The following is a 25,378-nucleotide window of genomic DNA, read 5'->3' on the forward strand; positions in this document are numbered from 1 at the left end:
CTAGCCACACTCATGAATATGAGCTGCAGGAGAAAAACTACTGATTGTTGCCAAGTAAGTACCGTAATACCTAGTTGGAATTAGGGTCTCAGGCAGAACTTTATGCTGAAAAAACAGGAGGGATCCACCAGCTCACCAACAGGATGTCTCAGCCCAGACTGTACTCTGATCCTTCGTGACGGCACACAGCAAGATAGTGGAGGAAAAGAAAGGAAGAAGCCTTTGATCCAGCGCTAAGGTATCTTTAAAAGGAAACAGTGTTCTAGTGGTTTATATTAGAGTAGTATATTATTTAACACATTTGACCCAATTCTACCTCTGGCATAATCATGTCACGAGTCTAGCTTTTTTAGGGTGCAGTCTTTAATAAATGTGGCATTCAGAACATAACAAACGCCTGAAACCTACATCATCAAAGCCTACTGTGGAGCCCCAAGAGAAACGCCATAAATATAACTTCGCAGAGGACAGAGGGAAGAAATATGCCTAAAGTGAAGGAACCCAATGCGTGCATTAGTGACTACATATGAAAAAGTACTGCAACATAAAGCACTGCTTTATAGTTTGTTTTGCTGTCAAGGATGGCATTGGTTCGTTTGTTGACGTCCTAAAGTAGCTCGTCAAGTCTCCTATGCTAACCTATCTGAGTGCAACATAAGATCGAATGGATGATGCTGAACTTGGGGTTATATAGAGTCAGTATTTTCCTTAAAAACAATTTTCAAATGCACTCAGTGAACGTTTTTCTTATATACATTCATTTATGTTATGTTTTTATTATATATAGGGAGTGCTGTCAATCACTCTGTGAATGCAGAGGAAGCAGGACTGAAAACCAAGAACAATATATATCTATATTCCAAAGCTGAAACTTTCCCCATCTATCCAGTGCTGCCTTCCTATAATGTAGCATAGGAGAACCATTTTTAGGCCGTTTTCTCGCGAGGCACAAATTCCCGCCCAACTACGTGTCTACTAACCCCCACTTGCTGCATCATAGATATCTATGAGACACACGGTCGTAGCTTCACTATTTCCATATAATTTATCATGCACACCCTTCACTAGTAGAACTTTGGGAAAATAACCTACAATATAAAACCTCTATAAAAAAACAAAAACACTCGCTCAATATAAACGTACACAAGGGTAGCGCATATAAAAAAAAAAAAATCACAGCAAAGAGCATGAAAACCTATAGATGGGACATAATACGCAATAAGTAAAGCAGAGAAATAATCCTACAGAAAAAGGCCATATAGACAAAGTAAGGGTATGTTCACATGTGTCAGATCCATTGGAGAGATCTCATACATCTGAATTGGTTCATCACTATGTATTTATTTCTGTTACTTATAAGGCTTGTCCACACACAACTGAATTGCTGCAGGAAATTTCTGAAGCAATTCCGTTGAAAAACGCAGATGTTCCGCTGCCGCAAACAACGCACCATTTCCTGCAGTTTTTACGGCAGGAAATGGTTCGTATTTTGCTGTGTTTTTCACAATGTTAGGAGATATAGACATTTCCTTTGAAAAACAGCAATTCTGGCCACTTTACACAGCAGGAATTGATCCGAATTGGTCCGAAAAATACGCACCGCAGGTCAATTTAGTCTCTGAATTTTTAGGCAGCATGTGGATGAGATTGGTTAAATCTCATCTTCTATGGTGCTACTGTATTCTGCATTTTTTCCGTCCGGAAAAAAATGCAACAATTCCGCAGCGCCAACGTACTACACATCACTGTACAGATATTGTCCCCAGCGCTTACAATTTAAATTTACTATTCGTATGCTTTAGGGAGGAAATCAGTTCTTGGTTGGATTTGAAACCAGGACCCCAATTCTGCAAGGCAACAGTGCTAAGCCATAAGCCACCTTGCACCATAGTGCAGTTCTTGTACTTCAAATCCATAGAAGTACAAGTGGATTGAGTTATTAAAATATGTACATGCAAAGTTCTGTATGAAAATGAGAGCATGCTGCAGATTTTCAAATTGCAGCATTCTTAATCTGCTGCGGAAACCCTTGATTTTCACAGCCGGTTTTACACTTTACAATGCATGGGGTGAAATCTGCAACAAAAGCCGCATGCAGCACATGACTCGACCTGAGGCTGGATTCACACGAGCCTGTGCTTTTTGCGCACGCAAAAAATGCTGCGTTTTGCCTGCGCAAAATGGACTTGGTGCTTTTCTGTTTTCATTCATCCTTTTCACTGCTGTTGTGCGATTCACGCTTGTCACACGGAAGTGCTTCCGTGTGACATGCGTCAGTTTCACGCACCCATTGACTTCAATGGGTGCGTGATGTGCGAAAAACGCTCAAAGAACGGACATGTCGTGACTTTTACGCAGTGGACGAACGCTGCGTAAAAATCACGCAACTGTCTGCACAGCCCCATAGACTAATATAGGTCCGTGCGACGCGCGTGAAAATCACGCACGTCGCACAGACGTATATCCCGTTCGTCTGAATAAGCCCTTATGGTCATTGACAATTTTGTTTATGTGCAAGGTAAATAGCTATTCCAAGCTTTGAAACACATTTTGTAAGTGTAGGCTCAAGCATTTTAACAATTTTTTGGGTAATAAAATTCTCAACATAATTTAAAAAAAAAAATATTTAGGAAACCATACATTCTTTTTTCAAACCTTAACTTCTGTAATAAAGCTCAGCAAAGGAGCCGTATATTTAGTGCACTTTTATAACGCACCAACGCTTCGAATGGCTCGGGCTCAACTAAGGATGGTCTGGCTGTATACTTGAGATACCCCCGCAACAACCTCCATCCTCTCTTACCTCACGCAGCCCTCGTCGGAAGAGTAAAAATCATTTTCATTACTTTTGGGACGCACCACGTATATCCCTAACATATGCAACTGTATGCCCTAAGGTTTCATATGTTGCTAAATGAGTCATAACAAACATGCTGGGCTGTATAAGTTTTTTTTTTTTTTTAAAGTTTGCTTATATATTGAAAAGCGTTGTTAAACTCGAAAAAGCTATGTTGATGCAAACTGCCCAGATTTATACCAAAAAGACACACATTCGGCATTCATTGGGTCTATAGATGTCTGTGTCATGGACGTGTCCACGAACGCTTACCCCCCCTCCCTGCTTCCACCATATACCTACCTATTCTCAGTGTCATCTCTGTCCGGACTGACGCTACGCCGCTCCTCCGTACACCCTGGGTCGCTGCCGCCCCTATCCAGGTCCATTCACTAGAGTAAAGGGTTACAAAAGGTATCCTCCCCTTTGCTCTAGTTCTGATCATTTGGGTTTCATTCTAGTTTGCTAGTTATACTTTGCTAGATTAATCTATTGTATTTATCGACTGACTGACATTGATCTCATCCTGTCTGCCTTCTACCCTGACCATCCGCCCGTCATTCGTTATAACAATCTGTCGCCCGCTCTGACCTCTGCTACTACTGAAAGGAGACTACTCTGGGCCAAGTTCACATCTCTGTACGGGGCTTAAAGGGTGAAAACCTGGGAATCCATTCGACTCCGCTCCCCAGGTGAGCCTCACGCCAAATCTGTTGGCAACCCAGAGGGTCCACACCATTCTCTGCTGGCCTTGTGAAAGTTTAATCAGGCCATGGACCTCGCTGACATTCCCCTGCCTTATGTTTATGATTTTGCCCAAGAACCTTTCAGACGTCTCCACCCGGATACATTTTTTCAGGTATTGCAATTTTTGTTTGATCATCTACAGATGTACCTTCTCTGCCCCGCAAGTGAGGCAGAATGCCAACTCAAAGCAGTTTCCTACAGCTATGGTCTACACCTACAACTCCTTCTCATTATAATGGTGACTCCAAGTCCTGCTACGTCTTTTTGAATCAATTCACTATCCATTCTAAAATGAAGGCGAATCATCTTGCTTCTGATACGGCTAACACGGCCTACATCTTGTTACTAATATCTGGGGAAACGTTAGCCTGGACAGTGCTTTATGGGAATCTAATGAATTTATGTCAAATATACAATTGTTCCTATCTACTTAAAAAAAAAAAGTAATTGAAGAATCGGGTCGGACTTCACCTGCGGCTTCCGGCACTTCATCTGTTGAACAACATGCCATCCAGTTCCGTACCCTGGCTACTGAGTTGCAATGGAATAACCAGATCCTTGTATCCACTTTTTGGGAAGGTCTGGCAGAAAAGGATAATTTAGCAGGTCGGGATTTACTTTCTTCATTAGACGACCTCATATCTTTGACCAACCATATTGACATCCGGTTTTGTGAGGGGCAGCGCGAAACGGACCATATCCGTCGAGTACTCCAGCTGGCACCCACTTTTCAGAAACCTCTACTGGCTCCCGCTCATGCTCACTCCGATGAGCCCATGCATCTGAAAAAACTTAAACTCTCATTAAAACACCAAAGAAGTCGTACCAATAATCTGTCTCTGTACTGTGGGGTGATTGTCCGGAGAGTCCCGGAAAATTCAATGCCTAAGGCAAGTAGGAGAGGCTACTATTGGCAGAGATTCTTTCTATCAAAAAATGACTGTTCCAGTCTTCCTGTTGATCCCTGGAGCCCGCTTCACCATCAAGTTACGAAACCCAACTCTATGCAAGTAGGAACACTCAATCGTGAACAAATTTCCATCTACTTATTGAATAATTCTCTCAGTTCTCTTCTTCTGGGCCTTCCCTGATTACAAAAGCGATCTCCTGTTATTGGTTGATTGAACTTCTGGTCAGATAAACCGATGAGGAGAAACTTTCCTCCAACAATGGCTGCCTGTCATCCGTTTCCCCCAAGCCTCAGACTGTGGATCAAGTTGTGGATGTATTCCCATCAGCCCATACCAGTTTTGCAGATGTTTTCTGTAAATGCCAAGTGTAGATTCTTCCGTTTTAAAGACCTTATTATTGTGCTATTGAACTGCCTCCCAGCTTCACACCACCCCAGGGTAGGGCAGAATCAATGTCACTCTACATCATAGAAGACCTAGAACAGGATTTTATTTGCAAATCCTCATCTGCTGAAGCTGGCTTCTTTTTCGTGGAGGAAAAAAAAGATAGTACTTTTCAGCCCATATCTATGTCTTAATGAGTTTACAATAAAAAAAAGTATCCTCTGCCATTAACTTCAGAAGTGTTTGATCGACTACAAGGAACACTAAGCTTGATTTATGAGGCACATACAATTTAATTTGTATTCTTGAAGTGAATGAATATAAAACCGCTTTAACCCCAGAGATGGACACTTTAAGTACATAGTTATGCCTTTTGGTCTCAGTAATGCTCCTGCTGTTTTCCAAGAATTGTCAGTGATATTTTCCGAGATTTTCCTTACAGTTATGTGGTGGTGTATTTCGATGATATTCTCGTTTTTTCTCATAACCTCTAAACTCATTGTAAACAAGAATGTCTTTTCTTTAGGCATCTCAGATAGAACTACCTTTACGTCGAGCTGGAGAAATTTATTTTTGAAAGATCCAGTTTACCAATTCTAGGTTATATAATTTCTAAACAAGGCCCTCAAATGGATCTTGCCAAATTATCTGCAGTACTCAAGTGGCCACGTCCTCAAGGCCTCATTCATACAATGATTTTTAGGATTTGCTAATTACTAGTGGGAATTAATTACTAATTTTCCTTGCTTGGTGGCATCTATTTCTGCTCTTACTAAAATGGATGCTAATCATAAAGTTTGTACCCCTGAGGCAGACTCTGCTTTCTTCTGCCTCTGTTAGACCTTACCCCAGCAAACGTTTTCTTCTAGAAATGGATGCTTCATTGGTGATAGTTGGCGTAGTTCTTTCTCCGAAAGGAAACATAGGTAAAACTGTTCCCTGTGGATTTTTCTTTAAAGTTATTTCTCCAGTCAAGAAAAACTTATGGCATCAGTGGCCGTGAACTCCTGGCCATCAAGCTGGCTCTCAAAGAATGGAGACATCAGTTAGAAGGAGCTTGTCATCCCATTACCATTTATACCGACCATATATGTACCTTATCTTCAAAGAAAGGCAAAGAAATGGATCCAGCGCTATGTCCTTTGTGTCTTTTTAAAATAGGAAACTATTTCCAAGTTTTATTGAACAATGAAAAAATAAAAACAATAGCAATGCCGGTAGATATTCCCAAAACAAATGGAGGGATTGTGGCAGTGTTTGTTTTGGGAATATCTACCGGCATTGCTATTGTTTTTATTTTTTCATTGTTCAATAAAACTTGGAAATAGTTTTCTATTTTAAAAAGACACAAAGGACACAGCGCTGGATCCATTTCTTTGCCTTTCTTTGTATCCATACGTGTGCCGACACGAGGACCCGTGCGTGATTCCACACATCTACGATAAGGTGAGCTGGAGGAATCCTCCCAAAGATTTTCTTTACCTTATCTTCAGTCAGCACATCGTTTGAATTCTGTTCCGGCTCGTTGGGCATTGTTTTTCTTTCAATTCAATTTCTTCCTCCATTACAGGCCGGCGAACAAGAATGTAAAGGCTGACGCCTAATCTCATTCCTATGACTCTGAAGACCTAGTTCTGGAACCTCAAAACATTATCGATCCAAGTAGCATTTTGCCTGTGGCTCCGGCGGAAGTTGTTAATTTTTCCTCCTGTCTCTTTTTTAAACCTTATGGAACAAGTTCTCCAATGGGGACATTCTCAAATTGCTGAACATCCTGGAGTATGGAAAACTCTGGATCTTGTCTCTCGTCACTATTCGCAGCCCTCATTATCCCGAGATGTTGAGAATTATGTTTCAGCTTGTTCCACTTGTGCACAAAACAAAAGTTAACATCAAAGACTCACAGGTTTGTTTCTTCCTCTCCAATTCATTATTCGCCTTGGACCCACATTTCCATGGATTTTATTAGCGATTTATCTACTTCCTCTGATTGTGGTCTGAGTCGTTGTTGACCGTTTTTTGAAAGATGGCACACACTTCACGCCTCTACCTATCCTTGCTTCCGCTGCCAGATTGAACACATATTCCGCCTTCATGGACTCCTTAAGCACATTGGGGCAAATTTTATAATATTTTTAAGATTTAGAGAGCGTAAACTTAAACAAGGCAGTCAGAAGATGCATATTTTGCGGATCTAGCTGGACATGTTAGATCCATTAATTTCCTTATACCACCTCTTATATGGCTTAGTTTATGGCAGCTTTTTTTGTGCAAAAATTTTGGAGCCTTTTTTCTCTAGAGCACACCCCTTTTCTAGACAAGCTTTGTCCCCATATTGAATGCATCGGAAAAAGTGTCTTAAATATCTATTAAATGTGGCGCCTGGAGGAAGAAACACAGACTCCTGGGTAAGTATAAATCATTTTTTTTCTGAGTTGTGTTTCTTGCGGACTCGCTGAGAACCCACCACAAAAAAACGCAACAAATAAGTAGTGTTTACGCAAATACAATTGACATGTCGCGGAATAAAATTCTGCACTGTAGGTAAATTTCTGAGCAGTTTTTCCGCTCAGTATTTACGCAGCATGTGGATGAGATTTGCTTTTTCTCATCCACTTTGCTGCTACTGTATTTGCTGCGGATTTTCTGCAACAACTTCCGAACTTCCGTTGCGAAAAATCCGCAGTAGGAACGTGTGAACTGACCCTAAATGTGTCGTATTCTGTCTAAAGTAATCTAGTTGTAGACATAAAGGGAATCTGACACTAGATTATATGGCACTAAACCACCAGCATGTCATTACACTGCTGTGGTCTAGCGTTCTAAACATTCCCCTCTCAAAATTGTTTGTTTTAGCATTTTGTTTGAAAAAAGCAGTTATAATAAAGCGTGCGCTGTATGTAAATGACCAGAGAAGAGTCTTAAAATAAGTCTAACGGCATCCCGCGCATGCTCAGTGCTCAGATGAAGCCTGGGCCAGTACACCTGGACTCCTCATAGGACCCTTCTCTGGTAATTTCACGCTATATCATAACTTCTTTTTAGACTAAATGCTAAAATGGACAGTGGTTTAGTGCCCTAAAATCTAGTGACGGGTTCCTTTTTAAGTCATTAGGGGATTTGCCAATTTTTATGAACATATAAGTCTGAGTCCAGACGTGGCGGAAAAAATCTGCCACAAATGCATGTGTTTGCATTGCAAAGGGTGAAAATCAGTGGCATTTCCGCAAAACAGAATGGGCATTCTGCAGGTTTTGAAAACCCCATCCACATGTACAGTTCTGTAAATTGCTGCGGATTTGTAATGTGAAATCCACACCACAAATCCACAGAATTTTCGCTGCATTTGAACATACCCTAAGAGAGTTATCATCGTGCACGTACATACAGTGCAATGTCATGATTAGACTAATTTGCCACAATTTTTCTTTGTAGGAAATTGTAGTTCAATTATATAATGAGGAAAAATGACATAATTTTTTTTTATATAAGTTGTGCAATTTACTGTTTTACTATTTTTAACAGTTTGTTCTTGGTAGAAGATTTGTGCAAGTTTTTATTAGTGCAAATATATTTACTCGAATGTCATTAATTTTAACAGACAAGGCAACTGGAGGCCAATGTGGTTCATTTGCACGGACTGAGAATGGTGTGCCTAACAGAGGTAATTTATATATATAAATACTTCAAATGTTTCTAATATTTTAGAATGATTTTCACTTTTTTACAAGTTTATTTCTTATTCTGTAGGACACAATGCATTTCAGATGTCGAATAACCACTACAAACCCTCTGCTGCAACACACACTGTTACTCAGCCAGTCACACCCATGTACCAACTAGTTACTAGACCATTAGCTAGTTCTGCCATTGTTCAACCACTACCAAGACCTGTTGGCATGCAAGAGCCAATGAGGAGACCTGCAACTGGATGTATGCCAGCACAGCAGCCACAGCGAGCAAATACTGTCATGCAAGCTGTTTGTAGACCTCAGACATTTGTTCCAAATACTCTTCCAGTATGTAGAAATCCCACAATTCCTTCGATGTCTCAGCCAGCTCTTCGTCCTGTTGCCACCATCACCGCACAGCTAAATCAGGTAAAAACGATTATCTTACACTTTTGATTAGTAATTGCAATCAATGATGTAGACGCTAACAATTCTTTATTTCACTTTACAAGCAACTAAGATTTAACTATATTTGTGTATATGTTAGCGTTTCTGTATGACCAAATTCCCTGATATTTTTAGGCATGACTTAAAAGGAACCTGTCAGCCTGCCCCGGCCCATCTGAGGGCAGCACAAAATAGTAACAGGCATGCTAATTTAACTGGTGTGTCGCTTACATGGGAAAATGTTTTAGTTTTGTAAGTAAGGAGCATGATGTATTCATGAGATGCAGGCTCTCCCGCCGTCCTGCCCTTGATTGACAGCTCTCTTTAGCACAGTAATCCATAGTATTGCACTAGTGATCTAATGATCGCTTGTTCAAGTCCTCTAGTGGGATTTGAGAAAGATGTCAAAATTAAATAATGTTTTAGGAATATCTATATTTTATATAGAGAAAAAGAAATCTTGCAGCACTCCAATATGAAAAAAATTGTGGTTTATTCAGTCAACAAAAAGCGACATTTCAGTCCTACAATAGGATCTTTATTAAGCTTGATAAAGGTCCTATTGTAGGACAGAAACGCCGCTTTTTGTTGACTGAATAAACCACCATTTTTTTCATATTGGAGTTCTGCTAGATTTCTTTTATTATATACATTATCCAGTCCTTGGATCAGGGCCACTTGCTTGGCACCCATACAACTGTCTTTTGTGAATGCTGCTGCTTTCTAATCTTCTATATTTTTTATATACACTACCGTTCAAAACTTTAGGGTCACTTAGAAATTTCCTTATTTTTGAAAGAAAAGCACAGTTTTTTCAATGAAGATAACATTAAATTAATCAGAAATACACTCTATACATTGTTAATGTGCTAAATGACTATTCTAGCTGCAAACGTCTGGTTTTTAACCCCTTCAGGACTGAGCCTGTTTTGGCCTTCAGGACGAAGCCGATTTTTAAAATCTGACATGTGTCACTTTATGTGGTAATAACTCCGGAATGCTTTTACCTATCCAAGCGATTCTGAGATTGTTTTCTCGTGACACATTGGACTTTATGTTACTGGCAAAATTTGCCCGATAGATTCAGTATTTAATTGTGAAAAACACCAAAATTTAGCGAAAAATTGCAAAAATTAGCATTTTTTCTAATTTAAATGTATCTGCTTGTAAAACCGATAGTAATACCACACAAAATAGTTACTAGTTACCATCCCCCACATGTCTACTTTAGTTTGGCATCGTTTTTTGAACATTATTTTATTTTTCTAGGACGTTACAAGGCTTAGAACTTTAGCAGCAATTTCTCATATTTTCAAGAAAATTTCAAAAGGCGATTTTTACAAGGACAAGTTCAGTTCTGAAGTGGCTTTGAGAGTCTTATATATTAGAAAGTCCCCATAAATCACCCCATTTTGAAAACTGCACCCCTCAAAGTATTCAAAACAGCATTCAGAAAGTGTATTAACCCTTTAGGCGTTTCACAGGAATTAAAGCAAAGTAGAGGTGAAAGTTACAAATTTCATTTTTTTTATACAAAATTCATTTGTAATACATATTTTTCTGTACCACAGAAGGTTTTTCCCAAAAAATTTAACTTATTATTTATTGCCCAGATTCTGCAGTTTTTAGAAATACCCCACATGTGGCCCTAGTTCGGTCATGGACTGAAACACCGGCCTCAGAAGCAAAGGAGCACCTAGTGGATTTTGGGGCCTTCTTTTTTTAGCATATATTTTAGGTACCATGTCAGGTTTGAAGAGGTCTTGTGGGGCCAAAACAATAAAGACCCCCAAAAGTGACCTCATTTTGGAAACTACACCCCTCAGGGAATTTATCTAGGGGTATAGTTAGCATTTTGAACCCACAGTTTTTTTGCTAAATTTATTTGAATTAGTTTGTGAAGATGAAAATCTACTTTTTTCTGAAAAAACTTAGAAATTTTTAATTTTTTCAAGGTATAAAAGAGAAAAAACACCCCAACATATGTAAAGCAATTTCTCCTGATTATAGCAATACCCCATATGTGGTAATAAACTGCTGTTTGGACCCACAGCAGGACTCAGAAGGAAAGGAGCACCATTTGGATTTTGAAATTCTGATTTTGCTGGAATGGTTCAGTGCCATGTCGCGTTTGAAATGCACTGGAGGGAACAAAATAGTGGAAACCCCCGGAAAGTGACCCCATTTTGGAAACTACACCCCTCAAGGAATTTTTCTAGGGGTAAAGTTAGCATTTTGACACCACGGTTGTTTTGCTGAATTCATTGAAATTATTCTGTAAAGGTAAAAATTGACTTTTTTTCTGAAAAAAGGTAGCCATTTTTAATTTTTACAAGGAATAAAGGAGAAAAAGCACCCCAACATTTGTAAAACAATTTCTCCCGATTACGGAAATATGCCATATGTAGTAATAAACTTCTGTTTGGACCCACAGCAAGGCTTAGAAGGGAAGGAGCGCTATTTGGCTTTTGGAGCTCAAATTTAGCTGAAATGGTTTTTGGGTGCCATGTCGCATTTGCAAAGCCCCTGAGAGGCCAAAACAGGGGAAACCCCCCAAAAGTGGAAATTACACCACTTAAAGAATCTATCTAGGGATATAGTGGGCATTTAGACCCCACAAGTCTTTTGCAGGATTTATTAGAATTAGGCCGTGAAAATGAATATCGACATTTCTTCCACTAAAATGTTGCATTTTTTTCAATTTCACAAAGGATAAAGGGGGAAAAAGCACCCCAACATTTGTAAAGCAATTTCTCCCGTGTACGGCAATACCCCACGTGTGGTCATAAATGGTTTTTCATTAGAAAGTAATTAACCCTTTCTGGAGTGATCCATTTTTTTCTTTTCCTTCTTAGTTTTTTCCTCCCCGCGTTCCAAGAGCCACAACTTTTTTATTTTTCAGTCAATAGAGCGGTATGAGGGCTTATTTATTGAGGGACGAGCGGTCGTTTTTATTGGTGCAACTTTTTGGTACATACAACTTTTTGAGCACTTTTTATTACATTTTTAGGTAGAGCCAAGGTGACCAAAAAAACAGCGATTTTGCCGTTCTAAATTCTTTATATTTTACGTGAGACGCTCCATACATCACCCCCCACACTACGACATGCTATGTCATGGTGCGTGCAGGGGTTAATGCGCAGCGCATGGTGCGGAGTGAAAATTAAAATTTTCAACTCATATGCCATTTTAGTGCATTATATGTTATGCCCAGTTTGTGCCACTGAAGACAAATAACTCAAAATATTAACCGGGTTCTCCCGGGTATGGTGATGCCATATCTGTGGACGTAAATTGGTGTTTAGGCACGCTGCAGGGCTCAGAAGGGAGGGACGCCATTTGGCTTTTGGGGCACAGAGTTTGCTTGGTAGTTGTTCTGTTTGGGGTTTTACTGGTGTTTCAGTTTATAATGTGGGGGCGTATGTAATCTGTGCGGGGTACATCAGGGTACATGTTATCTGTGCGGAGTACATCAGGGTACATGTTATCTGTGCGGGGTACATCAGGGTATAATAAGAGGGTATAATAATGCAGTAAATAAATAATAATCCGCAGATATGTGGCCAGTGTTGCACTGATAAATGGCGCCCGATCTTATCCGCTTTTGGACACTACACATTTTGCATCGCCATATTCTGAGAGCCAGAACGGTTTTATTTTTTCTCCACCGGAGCCGTGTGAGGGTTTATTCTTTGCGGGACAATCTGTAGTTTTCATTGGTACCATTTTGGGGTACCAGAAATTTTTTTGATCACGTTTTATTCCATTTTTTGGCAAGCAAGGTGACCAAACACCATCAATTCTGACAATGTTTTTTATTTGTTTTTTTTATGGCCTTCACCCTGGGCTATAAATGACCATTATACTTTATTCTGCGGGTCGATACGATTACGGCGATACCAGATGTATATAATTTTTTTATGTTTTGCAGCGTTTGTGCAATAAAATCACTTATTTATAAAATAAATTAATTTTTGTGTCACCATATTCTTAGAGCCATAACGTTTTTATTTTTCAGTCAAAAAAGCGGTGTAAGGGCTTGTTTTTTTTTTGCGGGACGGGATGTAGTTTGTATTGGTACCATTTTGGCGTACATGCGACTTTTTGATCACTTTTTATTGTATATTTTGGGAGGGTTGGTAACCAAAAAATTGTGATTCGGGCACTGTTTTTCGTTTATTTTTTTCGCGGTGTTCACCGTGCGGGAAAAATAATAATACAGTTTTATAGTTGGGGTCGTTACGAACGCGGCGATACCAAATATGTGTACTTTTTTTAACGTGTTAATTTTTTTCCTATAAGAAAAGACTTATTATAGGAAAAAAAGCATTCTTTGTTTACGTCACTTCTAACTTTGATTTTTACACTTTTTCAAAACATTTTTATTATCTTTTTTTAACTTTTTTTACTTGTCCCACTAGGGGACACTTAGACTTGCAGCTCTGATCGCTGCTGGAACACATTACACTACACACGTAGTGTAATGTGTTCTAACTGTCATTGTGACGTAACTGTCACACTGACAGGAAGCAGAGGAGGAACGGCCGGAGGCTGATCCTCCGAGGCTTCCGTACATGGCAACCCGGAGGTCATTGGCTGGCCTCTGGTTGCCATGATAAGGATCGCCAGCCCCCGCAAATACATGTGGGGGGCTGCCGATCCGCTGTAAACCTCTTCGATGTGGTGATCGCAATCGACCACCGCATCGAAGGGGTTAATTGCCGATTTCAGCGGCGACAGGCCGCTGATCGGCAACGGGGAGAGCAGGGCTGACACCCTGCACAGTTAACCGCCGCTGCGGTGTAGCGCCGCGCGGCGGTTAACTTTTAAAGCGCGGACGTAACTGTACGCCCAGGTGCGCGAAGTTACTGCTTATCTGGACGTACAGTTACGCCAAGGTGCGGGAAGGGGTTAATGCAATATCTACAGGGTGGGCCATTTATATGGATACACCAAAATAAAATGGGAATGATTGGTGATATTAACTTCCTGTTTGTGGCACATTAGTATATGGGAGGGGGGAAACTTTTCAAGCTGGGTGTTGGCCATGGCGGCCATTTTGATGTCGGACATTTTGTATCCAACTTCAGTTTTTTCAATGGGAAGAGGGTCATGTGTGTTTGTTTACAGCCATTGACATGTCGCAGAGGTTAACACGTGAGGAGCGGATAGAAATTGTGTTGATGTCTGGTGAACGCAGTACCCGGGTCATTGCAGCAGATTTCAATGCAAGACACCCTACGAGAGCACCCATCTCCCATGCTACAGTTTGCAAACTGCTTGCCAAGTTTCGTGAAACTGGTTCAGTGTTGGATTTGCCCAAATGTGGACGCATGAAAACTGTCACTAATGAAGAAACATCAGTGGCTGTCCTAGCTTCATTCAGCAAGAGCCCACAGCGTAGCACTCGCCGCGTGTCACTAGAGAGTGGCATCAGTCGAACATCCCTTCGGCGGATATTAGCTACTCACAAATGGCACGCTTACAAACTCCAGCTGCTGCAGCATCTCAACGAGGATGACCCAGATCGGCGCACTGAATTTGCAGAATGGGCAAAACAAAAATTGGAATAGGACCCTCAGTTTACACAGAACATTTTGTTCAGTGATGAGGCAAACTTTTATGTGAATGGTGAAGTTAACAAACAAAACCACCGCTATTGGTCTGACACTAACCCACATTGGATAGATCCCTCCAAGACTGTTGGAACACAAAAATTGATGGTATGGTGTGGTATATGGGGTACAAAGATAGTGGGGCCATTCTTCATCAATGGAAACCTCAAGGCCACGGGATATCTGAAATTGCTACATGATGATGTGTTTCCCTCTTTATGCACTGAAGCTGGCACGTTCCCTGAGTTTTTCCAGCAAGATGGTGCACCACCACATTATGGGTGTCAGGTCCGAGCATTCCTAGATGAACAGTTTCCTGGAAAGTGGATTGGTCATCGTGGGCCAGTTGAATGGCCCCCTAGGTCTCCCGATCTGACCCCCTTAGACTTTTATCTTTGGGGTCATCTGAAGGCAATTGTCTATGCTGTGAAGATACGAGATGTGCAGCAACTGAAACTACGGATACTGGAAGCCTGTGCTAGCATTTCTTCTGCGGTGTTTCTATCAGTGTGTGAAGAGTGGTATAAGAGGGTTGCATTGACAATCCAACACAATGGGCAGCACTTTGAACACATTTTATAAGTGGTCAGAAACTTGTAAATAACTCATGAAAGAATACAGTAACGTTAAAACCAAGCACACCATTGTTTTTCTTGTGAAATTCTCGATAAGTTTGATGTGTCACATGACCCTCTTCCCATTGAAAAAACTAAAGTTGAATACAAAATGGCCGACTTCAAAATGGCCGCCATGGTCAACACCCAGCTTGAAAAGTTTCCCCCCTCCCATATACTAATGTGCCACAAACAGGAAGTTAATATCACCAACCATTCCCATTTTATTTAGGTGTATCCATATAAATGGCCCACCCTGTACATAGGTGTATAGAGGACCATTTCCAGCAACCATCACTCCAGTGTTCTAATGGTACATTGTGTTTGCTAACTGTGTTAGAAGGCTAATGGATGATTAGAAAACACTTGAAAACCCTTGTGCAATTATGTTAGCACCGCTGTAAACAGTTTTGCTGTTTAGAGGAGCTATAAAACTGACCTTCCTTTGAGCTAGTTGAGAATCTGGAGCATTACATTTGTGGGTTCGATTAAACTCTCCAAATGGCTAGAAAAAGAGAGCTTTCATGTGAAACTCGACAGTCTATTCTTGTTCATAGAAATGAAGGCTATTCCATGCGAGAAATTGCCAAGAAACTGAAGATTTCCTACAACGGTGTGTACTACTCCCTTCAGAGGACAGCACAAACAGGCTCTAACCAGCGTAGAAAGAGAAGTGGCAGGCCCCGCTGCACAACTGAGCAACAAGACAAGTACATTAGAGTCTCTAGTTTGAGAAATAGACGCCTCACAGGTCCTCAACTGGCAGCTTCATTAAATAGTACCCACAAAACGCCAGTGTCAACGTCTACAGTGAAGAGGCGACTCCGGGATGCTGGCCTTCAGGGCAGAGTGGCAAAGAAAAAGCCATATCTGAGACTGGCTAATAAAAGGAATAGATTAATATAGGCAAAAGCACACAGACATTGGACAGAGGAAGATTGGAAAAAAGTGTTCTGGACAGACGAATCAGTTTGAGGTGTTTGGATCACACAGATGAACATTTGTGAGACGCAGAACAACTGAAAAGATGCTGGAAGAGTGCCTGACGCCATCTGTCAAGCATGGTGGAGGTAATGTGATGGTCTGGGGTTGCTTTGGTGCTGGTAAAGTGGGAGATTTGTACAAGGTAAAAGGGATTTTGAATAAGGAAGGCTGTCACTCCATTTTGTAATGCCATGCCATAACCTGCGGACAGCGCTTGATTGGAGCCAATTTCATCCTACAACAGGACAATGACCCAAAGCACATCTCCAAATTATGCAAGAACTATTTAGGGAAGAAGCAGGCAGCTGGTATTCTCTCTGTAATGGAGTGGCCAGCGCAGTCACCAGATCTCAACCCCATAGAGCTGTTGTGGGAGCAGCTTGACCGTATGGTACGCAAGAAGTGCCCATCAAGCCAATCCAACTTGTGGGAGGGGCTTCTGGAAGCATGGGGTGAAATTTCTCCCGATTACCTCAGCAAATTAACAGCTAGAATGCCAAAGGTCTGCAATGCTGTAATTGCTGCAAATGGAGCGTTCTTTGACGAAAGCAAAGTTTGAAGGAGAAAATTATTATTTAAAATAAAAATCATTATTTCTAACCTTGTCAATGTCTTGACTATATTTTCTAGTCCGTTTGCAACTCATTTGATAAATATAAGTGTGAGTTTTCATGGAAAATACAAAATTGACTGGGTGACCCCAAACTTTTGAACGGTAGTGTGTGTGTGTATATATATATATATATATATATATATATATATATATATATATATATATATATATATATATATATATATATATATACAAACAGAAATGGGCAGCACTCTATGTCCAAATCCACAATGTTAATGGGTGCAGACAGGTAATCCCGATCCAAGGATTGTAGGTAAATATAGAAGAAATCCCACAGCACTCCAATGTAGCATGCTTGGAAAAGCTCCTATAGTAGGGTGGAAACTTTGCAGTTGTGTGTTGACTGAATAAACCACTTTTTTTGCTACATTGGAGTGCTGTGGAATTTCTTCTATATATACTAGTGCTTCTCAATGAATTAGAATATCATCAAAAAGTTAATTTATTTCAGTAATTCGCAGCCTGAAAGAACGATTAAAATAAAGTTTATTATTGATTATTTGTTAAAAATATGGCTCAACCAGCCACTAAGTCCAGAAACAGGCATAAGCAAGTGATAGGCGAAAAGGAAAGTGTCCAGGGTGATGGTATGTCTCTAACACCCAAGAACCACCTCTCCCTACTTATTATATAGTTGTTCGCTACACCCTTGCCATCAGTTACAATATATCCAGATCCTACGCGTTTCAGTATCGCCACCAAAGCGATACCTCATCAGGGATTCATAGACATTGATTATTTCGTTTTAAAAGCAGTTGGGCAATCTCATAAACGATAGGGAAATGAATTTTATGCTGACGGAGCATCCACAGACAGCAACATTCTATAGTCTCCCTAAAGTGCATAAAGGGGTGACTCCTTTGAAAGGTCGCCCCATTGTATCTGGGATTGACAGCCTCACGCAGAATGCTAACCTGTACCTTGATCAGGTCCTCAGGCTATTCGTGGTCTCCCTGCCATCTTATGTGAGTGACACCATGGATGCGCTGAGAAGACTGGAGGGTATACGCTGCGATTGTGATGTGCTGTTGGCATCCTTGGACGTAGAGTCTCTATACAGCTCCATCCCACATAATCATGGATGTAGAGCTGTTGAATATTTCCTAAAGGATAAAGGGACCCAATACCAGGCCCATAATGAGTTTGTTATTGACCTGTTGAGATTTATCTTAGAACACAACTTCTTTTTATTTGACCAAAAGATATACCATCAGCACAGAGGAGTGGCCATGGGCAGCCCCTGTGCCCCCACCTTTGCCAATCTTTATTTGGGATAGTGGGAAAAAGAAATTGTGTTCAGTGATCTTATGGAGAAATGGTCAGCCTGTATCTTGCTCTGGATCAGATTTATTGACGACGTCTTCATCCTCTGGACAGGGACTAAGGGGGATTTTCAGGAGTTTGTTGAGATCTTGAATGCCAATGAGCTAGGTCTCTTTTTTACATCTGAAATTCAAGACAATAAAATCACATTCTTGGACAATATGATATCCAAGACGGACTCAGGGATTATACAGACAAACATGTATCGCAAGGAAACTGCAACGAACAGTCTACTGCGTTGGGAAAGCTGGCACCCAATGAACCTTAACCCCTTAATGACCAGCCTATTTTGGACCTTAATGACCAAGCTATTTTTTACGTTTTTCAATCGTCGCATTCCAAGAGCTATAACCTTTTTATTTTTTCGTCGACATAGCTGTATAAGGTCTTGTTTTTTGCGGGACAAGTTGTATTTTTTAATAGCACCATTTTTAGGTACATATTATTTATTGATTAACTTTTATTAACTTTTTTTGGGGGGGAATAGAAATAAATCTGAAATTTCGCCACTCTTTTTTGCGTCCTAAATCTACGCCGTTTACCGTGTGGTATAAATAACACAATAACTTTATTCAGCGGGTTGTTACGATTGCAACGATACCAAATTTGTATCGTTTTTGTATGTTTTACTACTTTTACACAGTAAAAACGCTTTTTTTTCAAAATTCTTTGTTTTTGTGTCTCCATATTTGAAGAGCCGTAACGTTTTTATTTTTTCGTCGATGCGGTTGTATGAGGGCTTTTTTTTTGCGGGAAGACTTGTAGTTTTTATTGGTACCATTTTGGAGTAGATGCGACTTTTTGATCACTTTTTATCACATTTTTTTAAAGTCAGTATTCACAGAAAACAGCAATTTTTCCATAGTTTTTTATTAATTTTTTTACGGTGTTCACCGTGCGGGTTAAATAATGTAATAGATTTATAGTCAGGGTCGTTACGGACGCGGCGATACCAAATATGTGTAACTTTTTAACTTTATTTTGTTTTTTTAATAGTAAAGCATTGTGTAAGGGGAAAAGCTGAGTTTTTAATTTTTTTTCCCATTTTTTTTTTAATTAACTTTATTAAACTTTTTTTTCACTTTTTTACTAGTCCCATTAGGGGACTATAATATGCGATTCTGCGATCGCATTTATAATACACTGCAATACTTTTGTATTGCAGTGTATTACTGCCTGTCCGTTTAACACGGTCAGGCATCTGCTAGGTCATGCCTGCGGCATGATCTAGTAGGCATTCACTCCAGGCAAACCTGGGGGCCTTTATTTGACCCCCGGCTGCCATTAGAGACACAGACACTCGGCGATCGTATCGCCGGGTGTCGGTGGGGGAGAGTGGGAGCTCCCTCCCTCTCTCCAAAACCACTCAAATGCGGTGCTCGCTATTGAGCACCGCATCTGAGGGGTTAAACGTGTGAGATCGATACTAATATCGATCTCACACGGCAGAGCAGGGACGCTCCCAGCCCTCATCTGCCTCTAGCAGCTGAGAGCAGGGAGATTTGACAGCTCCCTGCTCTGTTTACTTATTCCGATGCCGCGACGTAAAAAGTCTATGGCATCGGAATAAGGCCCGTTAGTGACCGACGTAGAAACACGATGGGCCGGTCACTAACGGGTTAAGAGAGGAATACCGAAGGGTCAATATCTCAGGGCACGTCGAAATTGCTCAACCATCTCTGATTTTAGGGTCTCTGCACGGGATCTTGAGAGCAGATTCAGACATAGGGGGTACCCGAGGGATGTGTTGAAAGGGGCATATCAAAATGCCCTAGATTTCAACAGAAACGATCTTTTGAACTCCAAACCGGTAAAAATGGAGGAGGAATCCATCAGGGTTATAGGCACCTTCGATTCTGCTTATAGGGAGGTGAGGGAAGTCCTTAACCGTTTTTGGGGTATCCTGAAAGCTGATCCAGATGTGGGGGACCTGGTGGGGGACTCCCCATTGATCACATAGAGGAGGGGACGGAACCTGAGGGATCGATTTGTTCATAGCCACCTGCAACCGCAGCTCATATCAGCACCTGGCTAAACAACAGTACAAAAGGGACCTTTAGATGCGGAACATGTAAAGCGTGTGTGTCTATCCTGTGCAGTAGGAACTTTACAAGCACAAAAACTGGAAAAACATTTGATAACAGGTCGTACATTAACTGCAAGACGAAGGGTATTGTCTACCTCATCACCTGTAGATGTGGCCTACAATACGTTGGTAAGACTGGTAGGGAGTTCAGGAGAAGGATCTGTGACCACATAGGGGATGTCAGGAGGAAAGTGGACACCCCGATGTCGCGACATGTGTGGGCATGCCATGATGGGGACGTGACTGTCCTTGTTTTTCAGGGAATCGAACATGTCAGACCCCTCCTGAGAGATGGGGATTTGGACAGGAAGATTCTACAAAAAGAGGCAGAATGGATATTCAGAATGCAGACCATTAACCCTCATGGCCTGAATGAACAAATCTCCTATTCCTGTTTTCTCTAGCCACACTGTGTGATCTATCATTGCCACTGATATGCCTGCCTCTGGTATTGTATATGCCCTGAGAGAGAGTGTGCCTTAGTACATCATTATGTTTCTGAGCCGCATCCGTTCGGGTATTTATTGAGGGTGGCTCTAATGCAAGGTCTTGGTAGTGTGTAAAGGATCTGCCAGGCACTACGTCTGTGGATACTCCCAGGATTAATCAATCGACACCTGAGGCCGGACCTCTTAGACTGACTCCGGCTCCCACCAATCAGGGTGGCAGGCTCAGGAGTGGGAGAGCCTATCGCGGCCTGGTCAGTCGGAGTTAGCTCCGCCCCCTGTCCATTTATACCTGCCGTTTTCTCTTCCTCATTGCTTGTGATTCTTCCTGGTTTCCTGGCCTTGCTACAGCCTTGCTCCAGCCTGCTTCTGCCTTGCTACAGCTTCCGCTTATCCTGCTTCGCTCTGCCCCCGGCTTGCTTCCTGCTCCTTGCTCTGCGTTCGTATACTTCGTGACATCCTGATACTGCTGGCTCGTTCACCACTCTGGTTTCCTCACGGTGTTCCGTGGGCTACTGCCCCTTCCCTTGCTTGTTCCCTGTTTGTATTCCCTTGCACTTAGTCAGCGTAGGGACCGCCGCCCAGTTGTACCCCGTCGCCTAGGGCGGGTCGTTGCAAGTAGGCAGGGACAGGGCGGTGGGTAGATTAGGGCTCACTTGTTCCCTTCCCCTCCTTCCTGCCATAACATAATCACAAGCCCATACCTAGTCTACCCTTTCTTCTACGCTATCATGGACCCCCTTGAGACCCTGACCCAGCAGATGCAGGGCCTCTCCCTACAGGTCCAGGCCCTGGCTCAGAGAGTCAACCAGCCTGACGCTGCCATAGTAGTACCCCTCGCCTCACCTCTAGAACCTGACCTCAAGTTACCTGACCGGTTCTCAGGGGACCGTAAGACTTTTCTCTCCTTTCGGGAGAGTTGCAGACTTTACTTCCATCTAAAACCTCACTCCTCAGGTTCCGAGAACCAGCGGGTGGGAATCATTATATCCCGACTCCAGGAAGGGCCCCAAGAGTGGGCCTTCTCCTTGGCTACTGACGCCCCTGAACTCTCCTCCGTTGATAGTTTTTTCTCTACCCTCGGACTCCTTTACGACGAGACTGACAGGACTGCTGTTAGGGATCTGCCAGGTACTACGTCTAGGTATACTCCTGGGATTAATCAATCCACACCTGAGGCCAGACCTGTTCGACTGACACCATCTCCCACCAACCAGGGTGGCAGGCTCAGGAGTGGGAGAGCCTATCGCGGCCTGGTCAGTCGGAGTTAGCTCCGCCCCCTGTCCTTTATTTCCTGCCGTGTTCTCCTCCTCAGTGCTTGTAATTCTTTTGTATTCGTGACCCCACTGCTGCTTGCTCCAGCCTGCTTCTGCCGTGCTTCTGCCTTGCTGCAGTTCTGCTTATCCTGCTTTGCTTTGCCTCCGGCTTGCTTCCTCCTCCGTGCTCACTTGGGTATACTCCACTTCATCCTGGTCCTGACTACTCATTCACCGCTCCGTTTCCTCGCGGCGTTCCGTGGGCTACTGCCCCTTCCCTTGCGTGTTCCCTGTTTGTTCTCCCGTGCACTTAGACAGCGTAGGGACCGCCGCCCAGTTGTACCCCGTCGCCTAGGGCGGGTCGTTGCAAGTAGGCAGGGACAGGGTGGTGGGTAGATTACGGCTCACTTTCCCTTCACCTCCTTCCTGCCATTACATAATTACAAGCCCATACCTAGTCTACCATTTCTCCTACGCTGACGCTATCATGGACCCCCTTGAGACCCTGACCCAGCAGATGCAGGGCCTCTCCCTACAGGTCCAGGCCCAGAGGGTCAACCAGGGTGACGCTGCCTTAGTAGTTCCCCTCACCTCACCTCTAGAACCCGACCTCAAGTTACCTGACCGGTTCTCAGGGGACCGTAAGACGTTTCTCTCCTTCCGGGAGAGTTGCAGACTGTATTTCCGCCTAAAACCCCACTCCTCAGGTTCCGAGAACCAGCGGGTGGGTATCATCATATCCCGACTCCAGGAAGGGCCCCAAGAGTGGGCCTTCTCCTTGGCTCCTGACGCCCCTGAACTTTCCTCTGTTGATCGTTTTTTCTCTGCCCTCGGACTCATTTACGACGAGACTGACAGGACTGCTTTACCACAGCCAAGTTTAAGGACGCGGCAGTCGTCCGAAACGCGTTGGTCCCGAGGATACTACACCTCTACTTTCTACACACCCAGGACTACACACAACTGGTGTAATGACCGGGGGGTAGGGAAACGGACAAGTGAGCCCTAATCTACCCGCCACTCTGTCCCTGCCTACTTGCAACGACCCGCCCTAGGCGACGGGGTACAACTGGGCGGCGGTCCCTGCACTCAGTAAGTGCACGACAAACATACAAGGGAATACAAGCAAGGGAAAGGGGCAGTTGCCCACGGCAACACCGTGAGCAACCAGAGTGGTGAACGAGCCGAGTCAAGCCAGGAGTGTGCGAGGTACCAAACGAAGAGCAGAAGAGTAGTCAGTAAGCCAGGGTCTGTATGGAGCAGGAACAAAATAGAAGGAGCTGTAGCTGGGCCAGGAAACCACACGAAAAAGAATAACAAGCAAGGAGGAACAGGAAATGCAGGTATAAATAGACAGAGGGCGGGAGCTAGCTGAGTCTGGCCAGGCTGCGATAGGCTCTCCCACTCCTAAGCCTGCCAGCCTGAGTGGTGGAAGCTGGAGTCAGTCTCAGGGATGTAGATTCAGGTGCTGACTGATTAATTAAGGGAGTTAACCCCAAAGCTGTGCCTGGCAGATCCTTTACAGTACCCCCCCTTTTATGAGGGGCCACCGGACCCTTTCTAAGTGGACCTGGCTTACTGGGGAAACGCAGGTGGAACCTCCTGACCAATACCCCAGCGTGAACATCCCGGGCGGGTACCCAAGTCCTCTCCTCGGGCCCGTAACCTCTCCAATGGACCAGGTACTGGAGGGAGCCTTGGACCATCTTGCTGTCCACAATCCTGGCCACCTCGAATTCCACCCCCTCAGGGGTGAGGACGGGAACAGGAGGTCTCCTCGAGGGAGCCAAGGACGGGGAGCAGCGTTTAAGGAGGGAGGCATGAAACACGTCGTGTATACGAAAAGACGGGGGTAACTCCAGCCGGAAGGAGACAGGATTGAGGACCTCAATGACCTTATACGGCCCAATAAACCGGGGAGCAAACTTCTTGGACGGAACCTTGAGACGCAAGTTCCTAGACGACAACCACACCAGATCCCCGACCATAAACAGGGGGTTAGCAGAACGTTTTCTATCAGCCTGAGTTTTTTGTACGCTCTGGGACGCCTCTAGGTTCTTCTGAACCTGGGCCCAGACTGTGCACAGTTCCCGATGAACGACCTCTACCTCGGGATTGTTGGAACTACCAGGTGAAACGGAGGAGAACCGTGGATTAAACCCAAAATTACAGAAAAAGGGAGAGACCCCTGACGAGTTACTGACCCGGTTATTAAGGGAAAATTCGGCAAGGGGAATGAATGAGACCCAATCATATTGACAGTCAGAGACAAAACACCTTAAGTATTGTTCTAGAGATTGATTAGTCCTCTCCGTTTGACCATTGGTTTCAGGATGGAAGGCAGAGGAGAAGGACAGATCAATCCCCAACTTCATACAGAAGGCTCTCCAAAACAATGAAACAAATTGTACCCCTCTGTCCGAAACAATATTGACAGGGACCCCATGGAGACGCAGGATGTGTTTGACAAACAAGGTAGCCAACGTCTTGGCGTTGGGTAGTTTCTTGAGGGGCACAAAGTGGCACATCTTACTGAAGCGGTCTACCACCACCCACACCACCGACTTGCCTTGGGATAGAGGCAAATCGGTGATAAAATCCATGGAGATATGGGTCCAAGGTCTCTGGGGAATGGGCAACGAACGCAGTAAGCCCGCTGGTCGGGACCTGGGAGTCTTGGACCTAGCACAAACCTCACAAGCGGCGACGTAGGCCTTAACGTCTTTAAGCAACCCAGGCCACCAATAATTTCTAGTAACGAGGTGTTTGGTACCCAGGATGCCTGGATGACCAGATAGTGCGGAGTCATGATTTTCCCTAAGTACCCTTAGCCGGAATTGCAGGGGAACAAACAGCTTGTTCTCAGGAAGGTTCCCGGGAGCTGAACCTTGATCAGCAGCAATTTCCGAGACTAAATCAGAATCGATCGAGGAAATGATTATACCTGGAGGCAAAATACAAGCAGGATCTTCCTCCGAAGGAGGGCTGGCCATGAAGCTACGCGACAGTGCATCAGCCTTAATATTTTTAGACCCAGCCCTATAGGTAACCAAAAAATTGAATCTGGTAAAAAATAACGCCCATCGAGCTTGTCTCGGGTTTAGCCTCCGGGCAGATTCTAGGAAAACCAGATTCTTGTGGTCGGTAAGGACCGTTACCTGGTGTCTAGCCCCCTCCAGGAAGTGGCGCCACTCTTCAAATGCCCATTTAATGGCTAAGAGTTCGCGGTTGCCAATATCATAGTTACTCTCAGTTGGCGAAAACTTCCTGGAGAAGTAGGCACAGGGGCGGAGATGGGTGAGGGACCTGGTACCCTGGGACAAGACAGCCCCCACTCCCACCTCAGATGCGTCAACTTCCACGATAAATGGCTCCATTTGGTTGGGCTGAACCAGCACCGGGGCCGAGATAAAGCACTTCTTAA

The 25,378-nt window shown here is 43.2% G+C and overlaps 1 protein-coding gene across 2 annotated transcripts in view; it reads left to right on the forward strand.

Annotated features, from left to right (window-relative positions):
- The window catches only part of ZNF280D (zinc finger protein 280D), a 180,401-nt gene that overhangs the window by 22,276 nt on the left and 132,747 nt on the right, over positions 1-25,378 (forward strand). For both annotated transcript variants that reach the window (XM_075857961.1, XM_075857962.1), the window contains exons 3-4: positions 8,480-8,542; positions 8,629-8,978. In XM_075857961.1, the coding sequence (XP_075714076.1) occupies positions 8,480-8,542; positions 8,629-8,978 (413 nt within the window). The remainder of the gene's footprint in view (positions 1-8,479; positions 8,543-8,628; positions 8,979-25,378) is intronic.

Source organism: Rhinoderma darwinii, chromosome 3 (genome assembly GCF_050947455.1).
Source record: "Rhinoderma darwinii isolate aRhiDar2 chromosome 3, aRhiDar2.hap1, whole genome shotgun sequence".
NCBI lineage: Eukaryota > Metazoa > Chordata > Amphibia > Anura > Rhinodermatidae > Rhinoderma > Rhinoderma darwinii.